Source organism: Chaetura pelagica, unplaced genomic scaffold (assembly GCF_000747805.2).
Source record: "Chaetura pelagica isolate M959 unplaced genomic scaffold, ChaPel_1.0 scaffold275, whole genome shotgun sequence".
Lineage (NCBI taxonomy): Eukaryota > Metazoa > Chordata > Aves > Apodiformes > Apodidae > Chaetura > Chaetura pelagica.
This window is the reverse complement of record NW_009953486.1, coordinates 2,596,288-2,612,741: the sequence shown is the minus strand read 5'-3', so window position 1 is coordinate 2,612,741 and position 16,454 is coordinate 2,596,288. Positions and strand designations below refer to the sequence as shown.

The window sequence follows — 16,454 nt, the reverse complement described above, 5'->3', positions numbered from 1 at the left end:
TCCCTAATTATACCTAATAGGTATCAACAATAACTGGATCAGCTCCTGGATTGCTCAGTATATGCCCAGTATTCTGGTTTTGAACCCTAATGGAAAAGTTTTATAGACTGTTGCAATCTTCCTCCAGGCTTTATATGGAGATGTGCTTGTGGATTTATAATTTTTTAATATACCTCATATTTTTCCAATATCTCTTGTAGTAAATGTTATCACTATGGGCTGAAAAGGGATGTTGTGACAGCTTTTACAGGAGCTGCTGTAAAATCTGTTGGCGAGGGTGTGAGATTTTTCCATGGAACCCAAACTCATTGGCAGCACCTGGCTATACCCTCCTAAAGGTGTTCAGCAGCCCATAGGACTGGCCTTCTTAAATGTCCTAATTACAGCTGATGGTTTGCTCTGGATGAGTTAATTCTGTTGGGTTCTGCCAGGCACAAGCCTAGTAGTACCAGACAAAAAAACTGTGGTCCTAGGTTTGAAGTGGTTGCACAGAGTGCTTAATTCCTTTGAAATTATGATACCTTGATGTTAGCAGTGCAACCACCTCCTGTAAGACACTGGGGGTCATCAGCTTGTCATTGCTGGCATGCCATACAACATTAATTTAATGTAATGGGTGATAACTGCTGTGGATTTAGTGAGAGACGATCCTGCTTAACTAATCTCCTTCAGTTCTTCAGAGCAGGTTTCAGACAAGGTTGATAATAGGAATGTACATATGACATAATATAATGGATTTTTCAAGAGGCTTTTGATAAATTTCCATATATTTCCCCTGCTTAAGCCGTATGCTGCAGAGATTCCAAATTGAGCAAGGGGATGGGTAAAGAACAAGTGAAATAATGGGAAATAAAGAGAAAAGAAGGGCTGTAGTGTGTACTGGAATTAGAATTATCCTGCAGCTTCCCACTGTTCTTCCCCACCACTCAGCATGGCTGGGAAGAGATGCCATCTGCATTCACTAATGAAAACTTGTATAGGACAGGTGCATAACAGAAAGGAGGGCACGTTGCCATTCAGGATAGCACTAAAGGGCAAATTTAAACTTACATTAGCATAAGGCAGATGGAATATTTTTGCTGTCAGTGGTAGAATGATGTATCTTAAATATAAGCACACAGAATGGAAAGACTCCAATGGATGGGTATGGCTTAGGAGTGGAAAGGGACTCTTGTGGTAACACAGGGATGATTTATTATCATTTACATAACGTGGCATTTGTGCACACCAAAGGCCAGATTTCCAGAAGTGCTCTGCTCCTGCAGTTTGGGGCCAGGGTTTCAGTTGCAGACTTGGAGCCAGCCGCTCCCATCGTTTCCCCTGTGTTTAATTTGCCATATGTCAATCAGAGTGTTGATTTGCAAGTGCTGCTAATAGGCAATGCTGAGAGATGAGGGCAGCTGAAAAATGGAGAGTGTGTCTTACTGGCAGCTTTTGAGCCCCAAACACTGGAAATATTCACAGGCCAGGATCCCTGATCAACCATATGATAAATCAAGGACTGGAAAGCAGAAAAGAAAGCAGCTAATGCATCAGGCTATGCCTGGACATGCTCCATGAAAATCAGTGCTAAATGAGAGAATTAAGCTCCAGGAAAGGCTGTGGCAAAATCACTAGAAACACTTTGAATAATGAGACAAAATCAAACCAAGGGCAAGAAAGAAAATGAAGTAAAATCACCAAAGAAGCAATAAAATGCCATCACTGAAATCTGAGTGAGGCAAAATACCTCAGGTTAAAGGGACATAGTCATCCTTAAAAAAATGCACATTTTAGTCTGCCATTTTTACCTGCTGTTGACAATTAACTCTCTGATTGCTGTAACTGAACGAGAGTATCAAGAACATTTTTTGTCCATTTACTTTGAGCATTTGCTGAAACCTGGGCATTGGCTGAGTGATAGCAGGTGTGTTCTCCTTTGGGCTGAGAGGTGAGATGAGGCTCTGAAAGGTTTGGAAAAATATTCAAAGAAAAAAATCAGGAAAACCAGCAGTGAGAAAGAGACGTGTCACTCCTAACACAGACCCCATGGTCCTCTTCATGGGACTGATTTCCCAGTCGTGCTGGTGGAGGGGAGAGGGGAAGTAGCCATGAGGACCAACAGAGAGTTCCCACCATGACCACTCCTGTCTCTTATTTGCAGTATTCAGGGGAAGTTCCTGAGAACAGAGTGGAGGTTGTGGTGGCAAATCTGACCGTGCTGGACCGGGACCAGCCGCACTCCCCCAACTGGAATGCCATCTACCGCATCATCAGCGGAGACCCCTCTGGCCACTTCACCATCCGGACAGACCCTGTCACCAACGAGGGCATGGTCACTGTTGTGAAGGTAAGGGGAAAGCCAGAGCATATCCATACCTGTCACCCTTTCAGCTAGCTAAGGGAATGCCAGAAGACAGAAGGCTGCAGTTGTTCCATGCTTTTGCTGTTTGGGAATACGAGTGCTCAGATCTGTTGCTTCCCATCTCTCTCTGTGCCGATGTCCTGAGTAGTGTAACTTAGAATCATAGAATCATTTTGGTTGTAAAAGACCTTTAGGATCATCAAGTCCAGCCATTAACCCAGCACTGCCAAGTGCACCACCACAGTCCACCACTTCAACTGCATGCTGCTGGTTCTGTCTTTCCCAACTCAGCCCAGCCCACTGTAAACTCTCATCTACTCTCAGATGCCAAAGGCACCTCCAAGCATCTGAGCCTGACCTCCACACCCTGCTCCTCCTTAGCCTTTGAGCACTGGCAGAGAGAATGGCACCTGGGCTGTGCTGCCCTGCCCTACCTGGCAGGTTTGGGGCAGAGGCTGCTCCTTCTCCTTTTTGAGCCAGAAAACTCCCTATTAGCTCTGAACCAGGAGTAGCATTTCACTGCAGGGGACCGGTGAAATGATCAGCCTTCATGATAGCAGGGAGTGCAGGAGAGATTTCAGGAGGAGTGAATTTTCTGGGAACACAATAAAAGGGGAGATTTTCCTCTGATTTAGTTGCTTGGCAGAACAAAGTTGGGGGAGATTTTTCTTTTCCTAGAATCAAGCATTAAACACACAGTGTGGGCCAGATCTTCAGCTCAGAACAGCTCAACTCCAGTGAAGGCCACTCCCCAGGTTAGATCAGCAGAGAATCTTGTTCAAAGACTCTGAGAAATAAGACTCTAAATATCCACCATCCCTTCTCTCCTCCATCTCTTGCCTTCAGCCTTAGGAGAGCTGGAACACTCAAGGTATCTACAGCAAGTATCAAATTCTGTTTCCCTCCTTGCCTCCAAAGAACATGGCTTCATTTTCCTTTGAGCATTCATTTCCCATTCAGCTCCTGAGGCCAGCAGCCCAGACAGTGAATGCTTCTGCAATCATTAAACTCAGTCTGAACATAATTGGATCCATTCAGCATTGAGTGGATCTCATCCCAGACAAGATGCCTATGGATGCTCCCTCTTACTAACAAGAAAGTGAAGGTGTCACAAATAGGCTGCTGTGATCTGTAGGAGATCACAGGACACACACTGTGCAGTGCACCTGAAGAGGTTAATACCTGCTGTGATGGGCAACGCCTGCATCTTTTGATAAGTCTGGTCTTCTCTAACAGGAAGTTTTCATCAACAGGTCAGGATGAAACACTAATGTTTAAAGACTTAAAAGGATGTAAGAATAGCTCAGTGTTGAAAAAAAGAACACTCTCCCTCATAGCTAATAAGTTGCAGTCATTCTTCATACTTACAGTTTGGGTATTAGGAAGAATGACATCAGTGAAATGCCAGTGAGGTTATGCTGGTAGGAACGTGTGAGCTTGTCCTATTCTCTGACCCTTAGGCTGTGTGTGTGTGTCTGCAGATGCCACTTTGCTGAAACTCTAAGGGAGACATCATCTTACCTGCTAGATGGTATTTCATCAGGGTTCTTTTATCTATCACTCTTATTGCTCTGTAATGACAGCTGACAGCCTTATCTGGTGCAATGCTACAAAACCTCTTCAAGCTTAGCAGTAGTTCTAGACATGTGTGCATATGGATGCATATGTGTAATTATGCATCTATCTATGCATGTATCTATTTTTATGCTTCAACAGAAAACATTCAACAAACTAAAATGCAACAATTTTATTTCCATTGACATCAGCAGTCCATCTGGAATGGAAATGCCAACGTTTTCACTGAGAGGTTGGGAGAAACCCTTATTCTTAATCTAGTAAAGTGCCATGACTGTAGTTGAAAGGCACATCAAAGTGAACAACAGTGGATTACATGATCATCACTGCTCCACAAGGACTTCTGCATAATGAACCCTGCCTTATTCAGAACTTGCAGGCAAAAAAGCAGGGCAGATTTGTCAAGACACCAGTTGACTTCCCACTGCTGTATAAACCACAGTGATCACAATTCAGAGAACCACACAAAAACCCTGTCTTGTCAAGATGAGTTCAAAGCTTGAAATTGCATTGAATGTCTTCACTATAGAACCTCACCTGATCCTCCTGGGTGCCCAGAGTTTCTTACCCTTGTCAAGCTGGGAGGCTTTTTGGTGTATTTTTGGCAAGGAGAATGAGTGAAATTGCTGTGATTAAATTTTCATGGTGAAGAAGGGATTCTTCATCTCTTAGGATTCCACCTTCTTCTTTGAAATACTTTGTTTTATGTTAATAAGTAAAAATGCTAAATATGCTTAAAGGTTTGGGGAATGTATGCATGTCAAATGGGGTGGCTGGTCAGCTCTTGTTCTTTGTTGTGTGGGAGCAGTCTCTTGCTGGTTTGATCCCTGAGGTAGATTTAAAACACAGGTAAAAAATTAAGTCAAATAATGAACCTTTTCTTTGCAGACCTGGCTGGATTTTCATTTGGCTCTTTGAAGCTGCTTATACATAACTTGCCACTGCTGCAAGCAGAGGGCTTTGTATCTGGTCCATGGCAGTCACAGAAATGGTGCAGAAAAGGGCATTCTGTGAAGAATCCCACCCCTCCACCAGCACTCTGGGAGCTAGAAATGGAGGGCCAGAAATGCTTCTAAAACAAGAAGCTGTTTGGAGTTCAGATGATGCTCACGGGGGCTGTTCTGCAGCCACTTTCAGCAAAACCCCACCTGCAGCTCCAGTCCAATCACTGGAAGTGTAACATTTCCTTTTTCTGTTCATGCCTTTCCAAACCATTTCCATAAACATGTGAGACCTTAATCTTCAAAGAAAGCCTTGATCAAGGGGAGAGAGAAACTTCCCACCCAGATGAGACACCACAGAGTCTGAAGACAATCTCCTAGAGCAGCAGTGAGTGCCCTGTGGCAGCCAGCTAAGTAAAATGTTATTATAAACTCTGCGTGGATCAGAGCTGTGAATTTATAATGGAGAAGCTTCTGAAGCTTCCCTTATTATTTGCCTCAACAATAACATAAGACAAATTTGTTGCCTTCAGTTAGAAGTACCTTGAGAAAAGGAGGACACATGCCAAGCCCTCGGCTTCACTCTGCGCATCAGGGTTGGAGAGGCTGGTGAAGGAGGAGCATGTGCAGCATCTCCAGGGACATGTTTCAGAGCCACTTGTGCCAGATCAGCCACAGAACATCCAACAAGGAGTGTCTGCAAAGGTGCTACTTTCTAATTTCATGTCACATGCTTCCTGGACATGAAATTAAAAAGTAGGTGACAATCCAGCACCTCATATCCTGGATGCCACGTGCCAGCACCTCATATCCTGGTTCCATGTGCTTTTGCTCCTGCTGTGGCCACATGAAGACACAGGATTTTCAGTAAGATGCTTGCAGATGGAAGGCATTAGTGCAGTGTGAGGAACACAATGTGCTCTGAGCACCGTTCGTCAGAGGGAGGCAGCTTTAGTGAGCAGAAGTATGGACTGTCCTGGGAGAAACTGACAAATTCTTAATTAAACCCTATCCCGAAGTACTACTTCTATACAACTCAAATACCTCCAGGGATTGTGACTCTACCGTTACCCTGGGCAGCCTTTACCAGTGCCTGATAACCCTGACAGTGAAGAAATTCTTCCTAACATCCAATCTAAACCTCCCCTGGTGAAGATGCAGGCTCTGGAATATAGGGTTTTTTTGTTTTAAAAAAAGGCAAAACATGTGAATTGGAACTCGGCTAGTACAGAAGAGAAGGAGGCAGATGGACTGTGTTGTGCAGACTGAAGTGTGGTGGACACTGTGCCTCCACATGGCACTGATGTCTCCAGGACAGTCTGTGGGATGGGCAGTACTGGGTGACTCTACCCCAGCCCTGATCCCTGGGCTGCTTTTCAGCAGCCCTGGTTTTGTTGTTCCCAGAAGAGAGGTAAAGAAGTTGAGTGAGCAACTCTACATTTTGGGGAGAAAAAACCCTTGCATCAGGCCACATCCTAGAAGGTATGTGTGTGGTCAGTGTGTCCTTGTGCATCATCAGACAGGGAGCCCAGTGGGTTCCCTCAGCAGTCCCCCCTGGAGCTGCTCAGATCTCCCCGCCAGCTCCCTCTGCACCCTAGTGGGGAGGGAGGTGCAGACTGGCTGTGAGCACACAGGCCAGCACAAACAGAAAAAAAAAAAAGAAGAAGAAGAAAGAAAAAGAAGAAAGAAAACTGGAGTAATGTAAATGAGAGGAGTGTGAAAAGAAATTGAGGAGATGCATTAGTCAGATTGTTTCAAAGCCTTGAATAGTGTTTAAATTAGAACTTTTACCATGTGTCTTTTTTGAATGCAATACAAGTCCATGAGTCAGTGCTGGTGGGTGTACTGGGAATCTTTGTGCTTCCTTTTATTTATTAAATGTTGGCCCTGCTTGTCAGGAAACCATTTAGCAATTTGCACTTCAATCAAATAGAGAATCCACTGTTTTACCTTTTGCCCCTGAAATTTGTTTCTCTCATGTAGCCTCCTATGATTTGATTTCCCTCCTGACAATACTGTGTTTTAAACAGAACACGGAAGGCAGATCTTGCTGATGTAAATCAGTATAGCTCTAGCAAAGTCAGTGGAACCGTGGCATTTTACACTGTGAGAGCTTTGCAGACTCAGCTCTGGAGAAGATATCAGGGAGAATGGTTACGCTTCTAAATTCATAAATTACAGCAAAGCATTTTTTAACAAGCAGAGGTGTGATCCTGCATAACTCAAGCCTTCCTGGCAGATGATTAGTGCCTTCCCTCATAATAATTAGTGGGATGGTTTAGAAATTATTATTATTATACTGCAGTTCAGTCAGTCGTGCCAGCAAAGGTTTTTCACTCCTTTTGGGTCTTAAGACACGTTGTCTTCATGGGAATGTTGCATCTGTGGCCACCCAAAAGCAAAACATATCTGTTGGAATCTGCAGGCAACCTCAGGAGGTCACGAGGCATCTTGCAAGAGGACGAGAGGTCTCACTGGAAGGACCACCTAGTCAGCCAGACCAGGCGTTGTTTCTTGCACCTCCACTTTTACTTATAAACTCCCTTAAGAGGAAAAATAAAAAGCACTTCAGGCTAATGAGCCCACACAGACTGTCCTAGCTATCTACCCAACAGCTTTAAGTGCTACTAGCACTGTTAAGTACCTGTCCAGTCTCTCTTAACAGGCTCCACCTGCGGTGTCTGGGGCAGCCCTTGGTGGATTTGTTCCTTCAATGCTCAGCTAACACAGGCAGCTCCTTTTGTGGAAGCCGTTTAGCAATGGAACAAAACACGGGGGAAATCTTCCCTGCTCTTTACAATTTTTACTTTGTGGGGTTTTTAACTATTTGGCCCTCCAAATTCTGGAAAGCCAAATCCTCCACTGGATAGGAGCTGGCCTGGATTAACACCTTAAAAGAACTGAGCTTGGAGGAAACAAAGTGAGGCAATGACTTTGATATCACCTGCCGTCTAAATCTTGCAGCCTTCAGACAGAGGTAAAACTTATTCCCTGCTTGGCTCTATACCTGCTTGTTTGTTTCTTTTAGGCAGTCGATTACGAGATGAACAGAGCTTTCATGCTGACAGTGATGGTATCAAACCAAGCTCCCCTGGCCAGTGGCATCCAGATGTCCTTCCAGTCGACAGCAGGAGTCACCATTTCAGTCACAGATGTTAACGAAGCTCCATATTTCCCGACAAACCACAAGTTAATCAGGCTGGAGGAGGGGGTGCCTACAGGGACAGTCCTGACAACGTTTTCAGCAGTGGATCCTGATCGCTTCATGCAGCAGGCAGTAAGGTGGGACACCAGGCAGCCAAGAGAGCTCGTGTACAGGAGGGGGATTTCAGCTGCAGAAATTTGGGGATCAAAGCAGCTGAAACCTAATTCACAAACTAACTGATACGATATGAGTAAAGTGCTTGGCAGTTACTTGCACCTCAGTTGAGAGCTTGCAAAGCCCCCCTAAGGGCTTGCAAAGTTCTCCCAGCAAATAAGGCAGGTTCTGAGCAGTTGGTCTGGGAGGGCAAAGTTGGATCCAATGTTACAGGCCTGCAGAGGAGCAGTTTTCTGCTTCAAATACAAGCAGTCAATAGCAAAGGGTCCCTGTGTTGGTACAGAAACAGGTCAGGGCTGCACTGTGCTAATTGTTTTGTCTTTGCCTTATCAAAGATGATTTGGCCTGTGCTCTTTGTGCACTAAAGGTTTAGAAAAAAGCAACTGTGTTCTTTCTGTTTTACTGGAGGGAAACTGAGGTACAGAAAGGGATAGGGCTAGATTTCCAGTAGGAATCAGTGGGATTTTTAATCATGTCTTGTGTTGCTTCCAAGGGATTTAGGTTCAACCTGACTTAAAAAGCAGTGGGAGAGGAGCTGTCAGCCCAGGCAGAGCAAGGCTCACTTGGTTACAGCTGCTGCTGAACAGACTTTTAAGATATCATATGGTTAAATGTTGCCCAAGTAGTCAAATTTCCATGCACGTGCCTTTGGCACATGGTCTTTGACTAATGCCAGTCCATGTAGAGCCCCCTTGCCTGCTCTGCACTCAGCCAGGTCTGTTCTGCCCTTCCCTTTCCAGTCACCCCCACTGGCCAACCTAACCTCCCTGTTAGCTGCTTTTGCTATGAATGGGATTCAGCTGACAAAATTTTAGCCTTATGCAAGTCAGATGTTTGGTCTTAGCAGTTTAAGATTGGATTTAGTCCTTGCTGCCTCCAGTAGCATGTCACTTGCTGTCACCCAGGCAGTCTGGCAACTTGTCCCCTTCCAACCGGGAAATACATTGCAGAAAAGTGTGTGTGAAAATAAGAGTCCTTGTAACACCTTTCACAAGTTTTTCAGCCTGTCTGTGCTGATGGGAAATGTTTTTCCTGCTCTTGGACACTTCTACATCCACAGAACTTGATTTCTTGTTTACTCCCAGTCTGTGAAGACCACAGTATTTTTGGAAAAACCTGAGTATACAACGTGACCACAGCCAAGGCCACTTAAACTTACATCAGTGGTGACATTTCATGTCAGGAAGAGTTTGAAATATTTCACCTGGCACAGACCTGTCTGGTCTAGAAAATGAGTTTATTCACTGCCTCATCTTGTTGTCTTTAGACAGGTATTGTGACTTTTGAGGAGAGACATCATCCTAACTAACAAGCCAGTTTTTCTTACACTTTTTTTGAAATACTGGCCTCTGAAGGGTCTTTATTTCCTTGACGTCTGTACCAAGGCTGGATTTCAGAGGACAGAACAGCTCGTTTCTGATTGAATGCTCCCTCTAACCCAGAGGTGGATGATCTGTAATCCAAACGAGCATCTGCCAGTTCTGGGAGAAGGACCAGCTCTGCTGAGCCCTTCCTCTCATCACACAAGGTGTTTGTGGGGTCTTGTAAGAGTTTCTGTGAATATGAACAGCCAATTACTTGAGGTTTTTTTCCCAAGGGCTAACAGGACACACATCTTGTGTATCCACTAGCAATTGGTTTCCAAACCCAAGCAGAATCTCTCTTCACCCCTTTTTGTCAGGACAGTCCAATGCCAAGGCTTCACAGGAAGCAGTGGGGTGTGGTTGGGTTCCTTTTCCTGTCTTTGTGAGCTATGCAAAGGATACTTGTTTTTTCCTTCACAGTTAGGCAAAAAGATACCCAAAAAGCCAAGCCAGTTTCTCTCTAAGTAGTATTTCCCAAACTGTTGTTTATTAGTGGTAGACAGAAACAGGAATATCTGTGATTTTAAAGCTGGAGCTATTTTAGGAAGGGCAACGTTAAGAGAAGGAGAGAGCAGAAATCCATCCTTTAATTCAGGCATATGAGTGCAGTGGTCATTGCAGACCCCATTTCTCCTTGGCTGCGGAGACCTCAGGCTATGTCCTCGCCCAGCAGCAGGAAGCTGGCATGTGCATGGCACTTAGTGGAAAGAAAAACCTTTAAAACAAAAGAAATAGAGAAATTGAATAATTGCAGAGGTCAAAAACCAGATACTCAATTAGAGGTTTTGTTTGTCAACAAAACCAGTTATCCAGAAGTCCTTTGAATCATGGGTCAGGAGTCCAGAAAAACCTTATTTCAAGCAATATTAAGGATATGTCAGTGAAAAGACTGCCATGTATTTATTTCCTTTCTCTGTAGATACTCTAAGCTGTCAGATCCTGCAAACTGGCTGAACATTAATGCCACAAATGGTCAGATCACTACTGCTGCTGTCCTTGATCGAGAGTCAGACTACATTAAGAATAATGTCTACGAGGCCACATTCTTGGCGGCTGACAACGGTGAGCCCAGGCTTCACATTGTTCATGCTTCAATAAGACTCTAATGTGGTGCATTAAGAGAAATGATGCCCTGACAGAGTTGTCAGTATAAGTTATCTTTTTCCCAGGTTTTTATGGTCAAAAATGTGAAAGTGGGACGGGAAATTGCTGGAGTAAATTAAATGTGCACAGTATACAGAGAATGTTATTAAGGGAAAGGGAGGGCAAATGGAAAATCAATTTGGGGAGTTCAGTGTAGCAGTGTGGGCTGAACTTAAAAAAAAATCAAAGGGATGTGCTCTCCAAGGGCTGCTGAACACACCGGCCTGGTGATCGTCCCAGAGGCACTGATCAGGAAGCCTTCCATCAGGAAACCAGAAATAATTGTAGGGGATGTCAGGAGGGTAATAAAACCAAGGCAATCCATTGAAGTGCTGTGGCTTTCATGTGAGGTGTCTGTCTGTCTGTCGTCTGAGCTACTCTCTCTGTGTCCGCCACCGTTTCTGAGATGTCCAGCCATGATCAGAGCAGCTGGATGCTGGTGTGTTTGTTATCAAAGTCACTGAGGCCAGTACAGATCTTCTCGCAGAGAAGTCCTGTTAAGGCTTGCTCTCCTCCACTCATTAAAGATCACACAGTGCTTTTGGTCAAATTAGCCCTGTGAACCTCAGCGCTGGCCTCACTCAAGGGCAAGCCATCCATTGCTCCTGCCCTGGGTTTCTTCCTCATTCTGATTAGGAGGAGCTGATGACTGTTTTGCTAACCATACCTAAATGTGCCCGTGCTGTTCTTTCATTCCTTGGTTTCTCCAGTTTGGAAATGGCTCTGTGGAGGGTCCAGTAGTTTTTCTGGGCAAGGGGAGGACCTTCCACCTCCTCTTCTCCCACCCTCACAGTGTGTGCTGAGCACTCACATCAAACCTGAACCATGCCTCTGCATCCAAATGAACTCTAGTCTGGGCTGTGAGCACCTAACTACATTGCTTATAGTCTGCAGATGCTTCCAGGTCAGTGTTTGTGGTAGCTCTTGTCATCTCTCAGGCTGAAGGGTGCCACATCCATTATGAGCAGATGGAGTGGTGCTTGCAGGGCTAATTGAAACTTGCTTCCTCTGGGGTTTCAGACTTCACTTATTGCATCCTGGGTCACAGGATCAAGGCAAACTCATGAAGAGTTTCAATGCTGAGTAGCAGTACCAGGAAGCAAATTTTACCCCTTCTTTGTGCCACCAGTGGTAAGACTGGTGTGGCCCCACAGCCCCATCCTAAGCATCCCCTCTATGAAGGCAGCCAGGGCAGAGGCATCTGAAGTGTTCTCAAAGAGATCTAACAATGTGCATCTGCAAGAGTCACAGGGAAAAACTGCTCAGATGAGTTGGCCAAGACTATTCACAAAAGCAGTGGTAGAGCTTTAACCCATCAAACTAATCTTCACCATCTGACCTTGGAAATCCTGGTCACTTAGTACAGCATGATTTGGAGTTAACCCCTTGCCTTGGCTTTGGTGCTGATGCTGCAGTGCATCGGTGCCTCCATATCCATCATTCAGCAGCTCAGAAATTGAAGACCTAGATATATCTCTTTATTCTGAAAAATTAATCTAGCAGTGGTATATTTCAGTCATTAAAATGCACATAAAGCAACACTTTGTTTAAAATTCTATCTAGAGTACTTAGGATAACAGCTGAAGTTTCATCTAGGCTAATAGACTTTCCACAGTGTGGGATGGACTGGAGAGTTGGGCTTTCTCTGAAGCAGCATAATAGTCAGCAGATCTAAAAACTGGCTAGTGAGTGCTACAGTAGATGCTGACCAACAGATTACACGACTTACTTTTTTTTCCCCTTGTCTTCCTCCTGTTAGCTATCATTCTAATGGTTTTTTCCTCTTCAAAGCAGCCATTACCAAAATTTGCACTAGCAGCTTGGCATTACTTCCTTTTATTTTTAGAGTTTGACCAAGGACATTGCTGTGGGCTACAAATCTGCAGAACTCAACCTCCATTTTCTGCAGGAGTGAAAAACAGCAGCATTAGGAGGCTTGGGGAAGTTAATAATGCCTCTTAAAGCAAGGGACCATGAAAGTGCGGTATGTCCCTAATAACATCCACACAGGGAGGATGAAACTCCTGGTTTATTGAAATTGGAAGGCAGAGAGGGGGCTGGGCCACTGTGTTGTCATTCCCACTGCTTCTGGAGTGAGGGTCACAGTTCGGTGTTGAGCTCTGCCTCTCCCATGCAGGTATCCCCCCTGCCAGCGGCACGGGCACGCTGCAGATCTACCTCATCGACATCAACGATAATGCTCCTGAGCTCCTGCCAAAGGAGGCACAGATCTGTGAAAAGCCAAACCTGAATGTCATCAACATAACAGCCGCCGATGCTGACATCGATCCAAACGTTGGGCCCTTTGTCTTCGAGCTGCCAAGTGTGCCATCTGCGGTGAGGAAGAACTGGACCATAACACGGCTGAATGGTAAATGGGGCAGGCAATCCTGAGGACATTTGGGCTCTGATTCACTAATGAGGCCACGTGCAGTTTCAAACTTCCAAACTTTCCTACTTTTCTATCTGATTTTTATTTTTTAAAGCACATTATGGCTGACATTATAGACAAGATAGTTAATCAGAAATGATTTGTATCAGACCTGCAGCATAACTCTAAGAGCCTTGGCACTTGGCTTTTTTTAATGCAGTTCATAATTATGAACAGTTATCAGTAGTGAACAGCGTATAAATCATCCATAATGGCCAAGGGGAAAAAAGCTATTATCAGTCTTCCTTATGTTCCAGTGTAATTGTCATAAGCCACAATCAGGATCAATGTTCATTTCTCTGACCATAATTGCAGAAAGGCAGCCTTTTAATTTACCATGGAACCAGGAGAGCTAGGTAAGTGTGAAGATTACCAGTATGTGAAGGATTTTTAGATTGCAGCATGCAACCACAAATGGCCCTAATGGCTCCTCTTATTGGTAGTTTCAGCAAAGGATGGGATATATCATGGAGCCATGGGTTGGTTTGGGCTTCAAGACTGGTCCCTCTTGCTGAGGTCTGGCACCCACAGGCCAGGAGCAACAGCTTGTGCCCTCACAGCTCAGGGCTCAATCCCACAGCTCTTGTATCACAATGGGAGGGAACACAAGAAGGATTACCTGGCTCAGCACAGTCATCCACAATGGGAAAGCAGAGAGCTTGCAGAGTGGCCAAGGGCAACCCAGACTCAGAGTTCTTCATTCATGCTGTAATATTTGCATTCTGTGCTATTTTTAAATGCATACAACTGGATTTGCAAACAGCATCAAGGGAGGTTAGTGCAGCAGTGAAAACACCCAGTACTAGTGAAAACACAGGCTGATTGTTGACCCGACTGTTAATGCAGAAGTCTGAAGCTGTCCTGCCCAGGTATGCTGTTGGTAGCCCCTTCCTGGGGACTCAGAAGACTGCTCTGGCAAAGCAGCCCTGCTCGTTCAAGTGTGGCTCTGCCACACCATCAGTCAGCTGTCTGTCTGTCTTGGCCTCTCCAGGTGATTATGCCCAGCTTAGTCTACGAATCATGTACCTGGAAGCTGGTGTGTACGACGTGCCAATCATCGTGACAGACTCGGGAAACCCCCCATTGTACAACACCTCAGTCATCAAGGTGAAGGTGTGTCCGTGCGACGAGAACGGTGACTGCACCACCATCGGGGCGGTGGCCGCGGCGGGGCTGGGCACTGGTGCCATCATCGCCATCCTGATCTGCATCATCATCTTGCTGAGTGAGTACCCCAGGGGCTGCCACTGCCCCGGACATCATGGCACACGTTCTGTTCCTTCTTATCCTACTTCTATGCATGGTATTTTGCAGAAGCTGTGCGAGCCCTCTGCCAAGGACAGAGCTGTGAGCTCTGGGCCGGGGGGCGGTTCCCACAGCTGTGTTTGAGCCTCCTTCATTGCAGGGTCAGCAAAACAATCCAGAGCAGGCTATGTGTGTTGGATTTTCCTTTCTAAGATTTCCATTGGCTTTACAAACATCATTACACTTGACAATGTCTTGTAGATTGTGAGTGTGATATGATCCTCTGCATTTTGCAGGAAAATATTGAAGGACTTGTTAAAAATCCTGTGGCAGACTCCCCTGTAACTCTCAGGTCCCAGGCTGGCTGTGGATATACTGATTCCCAGTACCAGGTGCACTGGTTATGGGAATCTAGCTAGTCCCTTGGGGAGCCAGTATGTAGCTGTAGTTTTGTTTGTTCAAAGGAAAAGAAGAGCAGTAGTTATTCCCATTGCTTGTTAAAATGACAAGAGATTGGAGAATTCTGGTGGCTTGTGAGTGTTCGTAGAGGAGGGATCCCCAGTTTGTCAGTAGTGCTGGTGGGCTGGGAGTGTATGGCAGATAAATGTTGGCCATCTCTTTGCTCCAGGCAAAGCCATCCCTTTTGCCCCACAGCACTGCTAGTCCTGGGCTTCCATGAGCATTACCCATAACCATGTGTGCACACACTTTAAAATAAAAATGATATCATTATAACATCAAGCAGGAGTTGGCACAGTAGGAATAGATAAAATGAGCACTGAAATGAACAATGAGGTAAATATTCATCAAGAAACATAGGATGAAACCATGGGATTCCCATTAAAGCTAATGGGAGTTATAGTGCTAAATCACATTTAATATTTACCCCCAATGTGTTTAAACAGGGAGCAGACAGAGCGACGTATGCTATGTCACCTAATGTGGATCTGATATGGTACATTAGGAGAATGGGTCATCTCTGGGCAAACATCCATCCTCCTGGGCCAGCAATGGGAATATATTGTTGTGTAATTGATTTATAGTATCAGTCTGGAGAGTGAGCAAGAAAATTGGGTGTTTGTGGCCAGGCAGTCCCAGCTCCTCATCCAGACCATCTGAGCTGGTGGAAGCAGCCCTGTGCCTAGCCATGATGCCCAACTTCTGTCCTTCACTGGGCAGGGAGTCCCAGGAGCAAAATGTTTTGGACTGCTCCCTCTAGCAAGGGTGTTTGTTGTGAACGCTCCACAGTTGCACACCCAGAAGACATAGTGTTGGTCAGTCCCACCACGCTTGGTATGCTGGGGCATGCAGGGCTGCTGCTGCCAGTGAGCTGAAAGCTTGCCCTGGAAACCAGAGGTGATAAAACATGGGACTTCTCCTTGCTGCTCTCCTATAAATCCAGTGCTAAAATATGATTTAAACAGTTGAAAATCCCATTGACTGAAATTAACTTCAGCTGAAGGACATTTGATTTAAGAGATTCCTCTTTTCATTTTCAGATACATTATCCCCTTTTAAATTATGGTTTTTATTACAAAAACTTATTTTTACATTCATTGTAATTCTAATTGACTTTTTTTTTTCTTCAAGAGCTGCAAAGCACTGTATCAGTGATGAAAAATGTAATTTGCAATGAGCAGTTTTCCAGTTACATCCTTTCAGTGTTTCGTCTCCTTTCTATCTGTTTTATATCATGACCTGTGAACAACAGCCTGGAAGAAGGCAAGTGCAAGGGGTTTTGTGCTATTTGCCCATTTTAGAGTCAGCAGGTCAAAGTCTGATGGCTTTAAAAAGGAAGAAGCAGCAAGGGGACAGATCTGAGGTTGCTCAAGTGAAGGAAGTTTCTGCCTTTACCTTCACTCAAAGGTTTTTTTCTCTTCCTGATACCTGATGTATTAGCTGCCCAAATAACACATTTAGAAGAGCAATGCAGTAAAAAATTGTGAAGGGTGAAGACAATAGATTTCAAGGAAAACTACATGCAGAGTGAAAATGGGTCTAACAGTAGTAATAGCACTTCCCATTCTGCAGAATGAATAAAAGGAAACAGAGTGCACTACATCCCTATTGACACTTTGAAGGTCTTTTTTTT

General features: G+C 44.8%; 1 protein-coding gene across 1 annotated transcript in view; it reads left to right on the top strand.

The window, feature by feature from the left end:
- Nucleotides 1-16,454, top strand: part of CDH4 (cadherin 4, type 1, R-cadherin (retinal)) — a 429,513-nt gene that overhangs the window by 407,102 nt on the left and 5,957 nt on the right. The window contains exons 9-13 of the mRNA XM_009998741.1: nt 2,144-2,329; nt 7,889-8,142; nt 10,463-10,605; nt 12,824-13,057; nt 14,109-14,342. Of these exons, the coding sequence (XP_009997043.1) occupies nt 2,144-2,329; nt 7,889-8,142; nt 10,463-10,605; nt 12,824-13,057; nt 14,109-14,342 (1,051 nt within the window). The remainder of the gene's footprint in view (nt 1-2,143; nt 2,330-7,888; nt 8,143-10,462; nt 10,606-12,823; nt 13,058-14,108; nt 14,343-16,454) is intronic.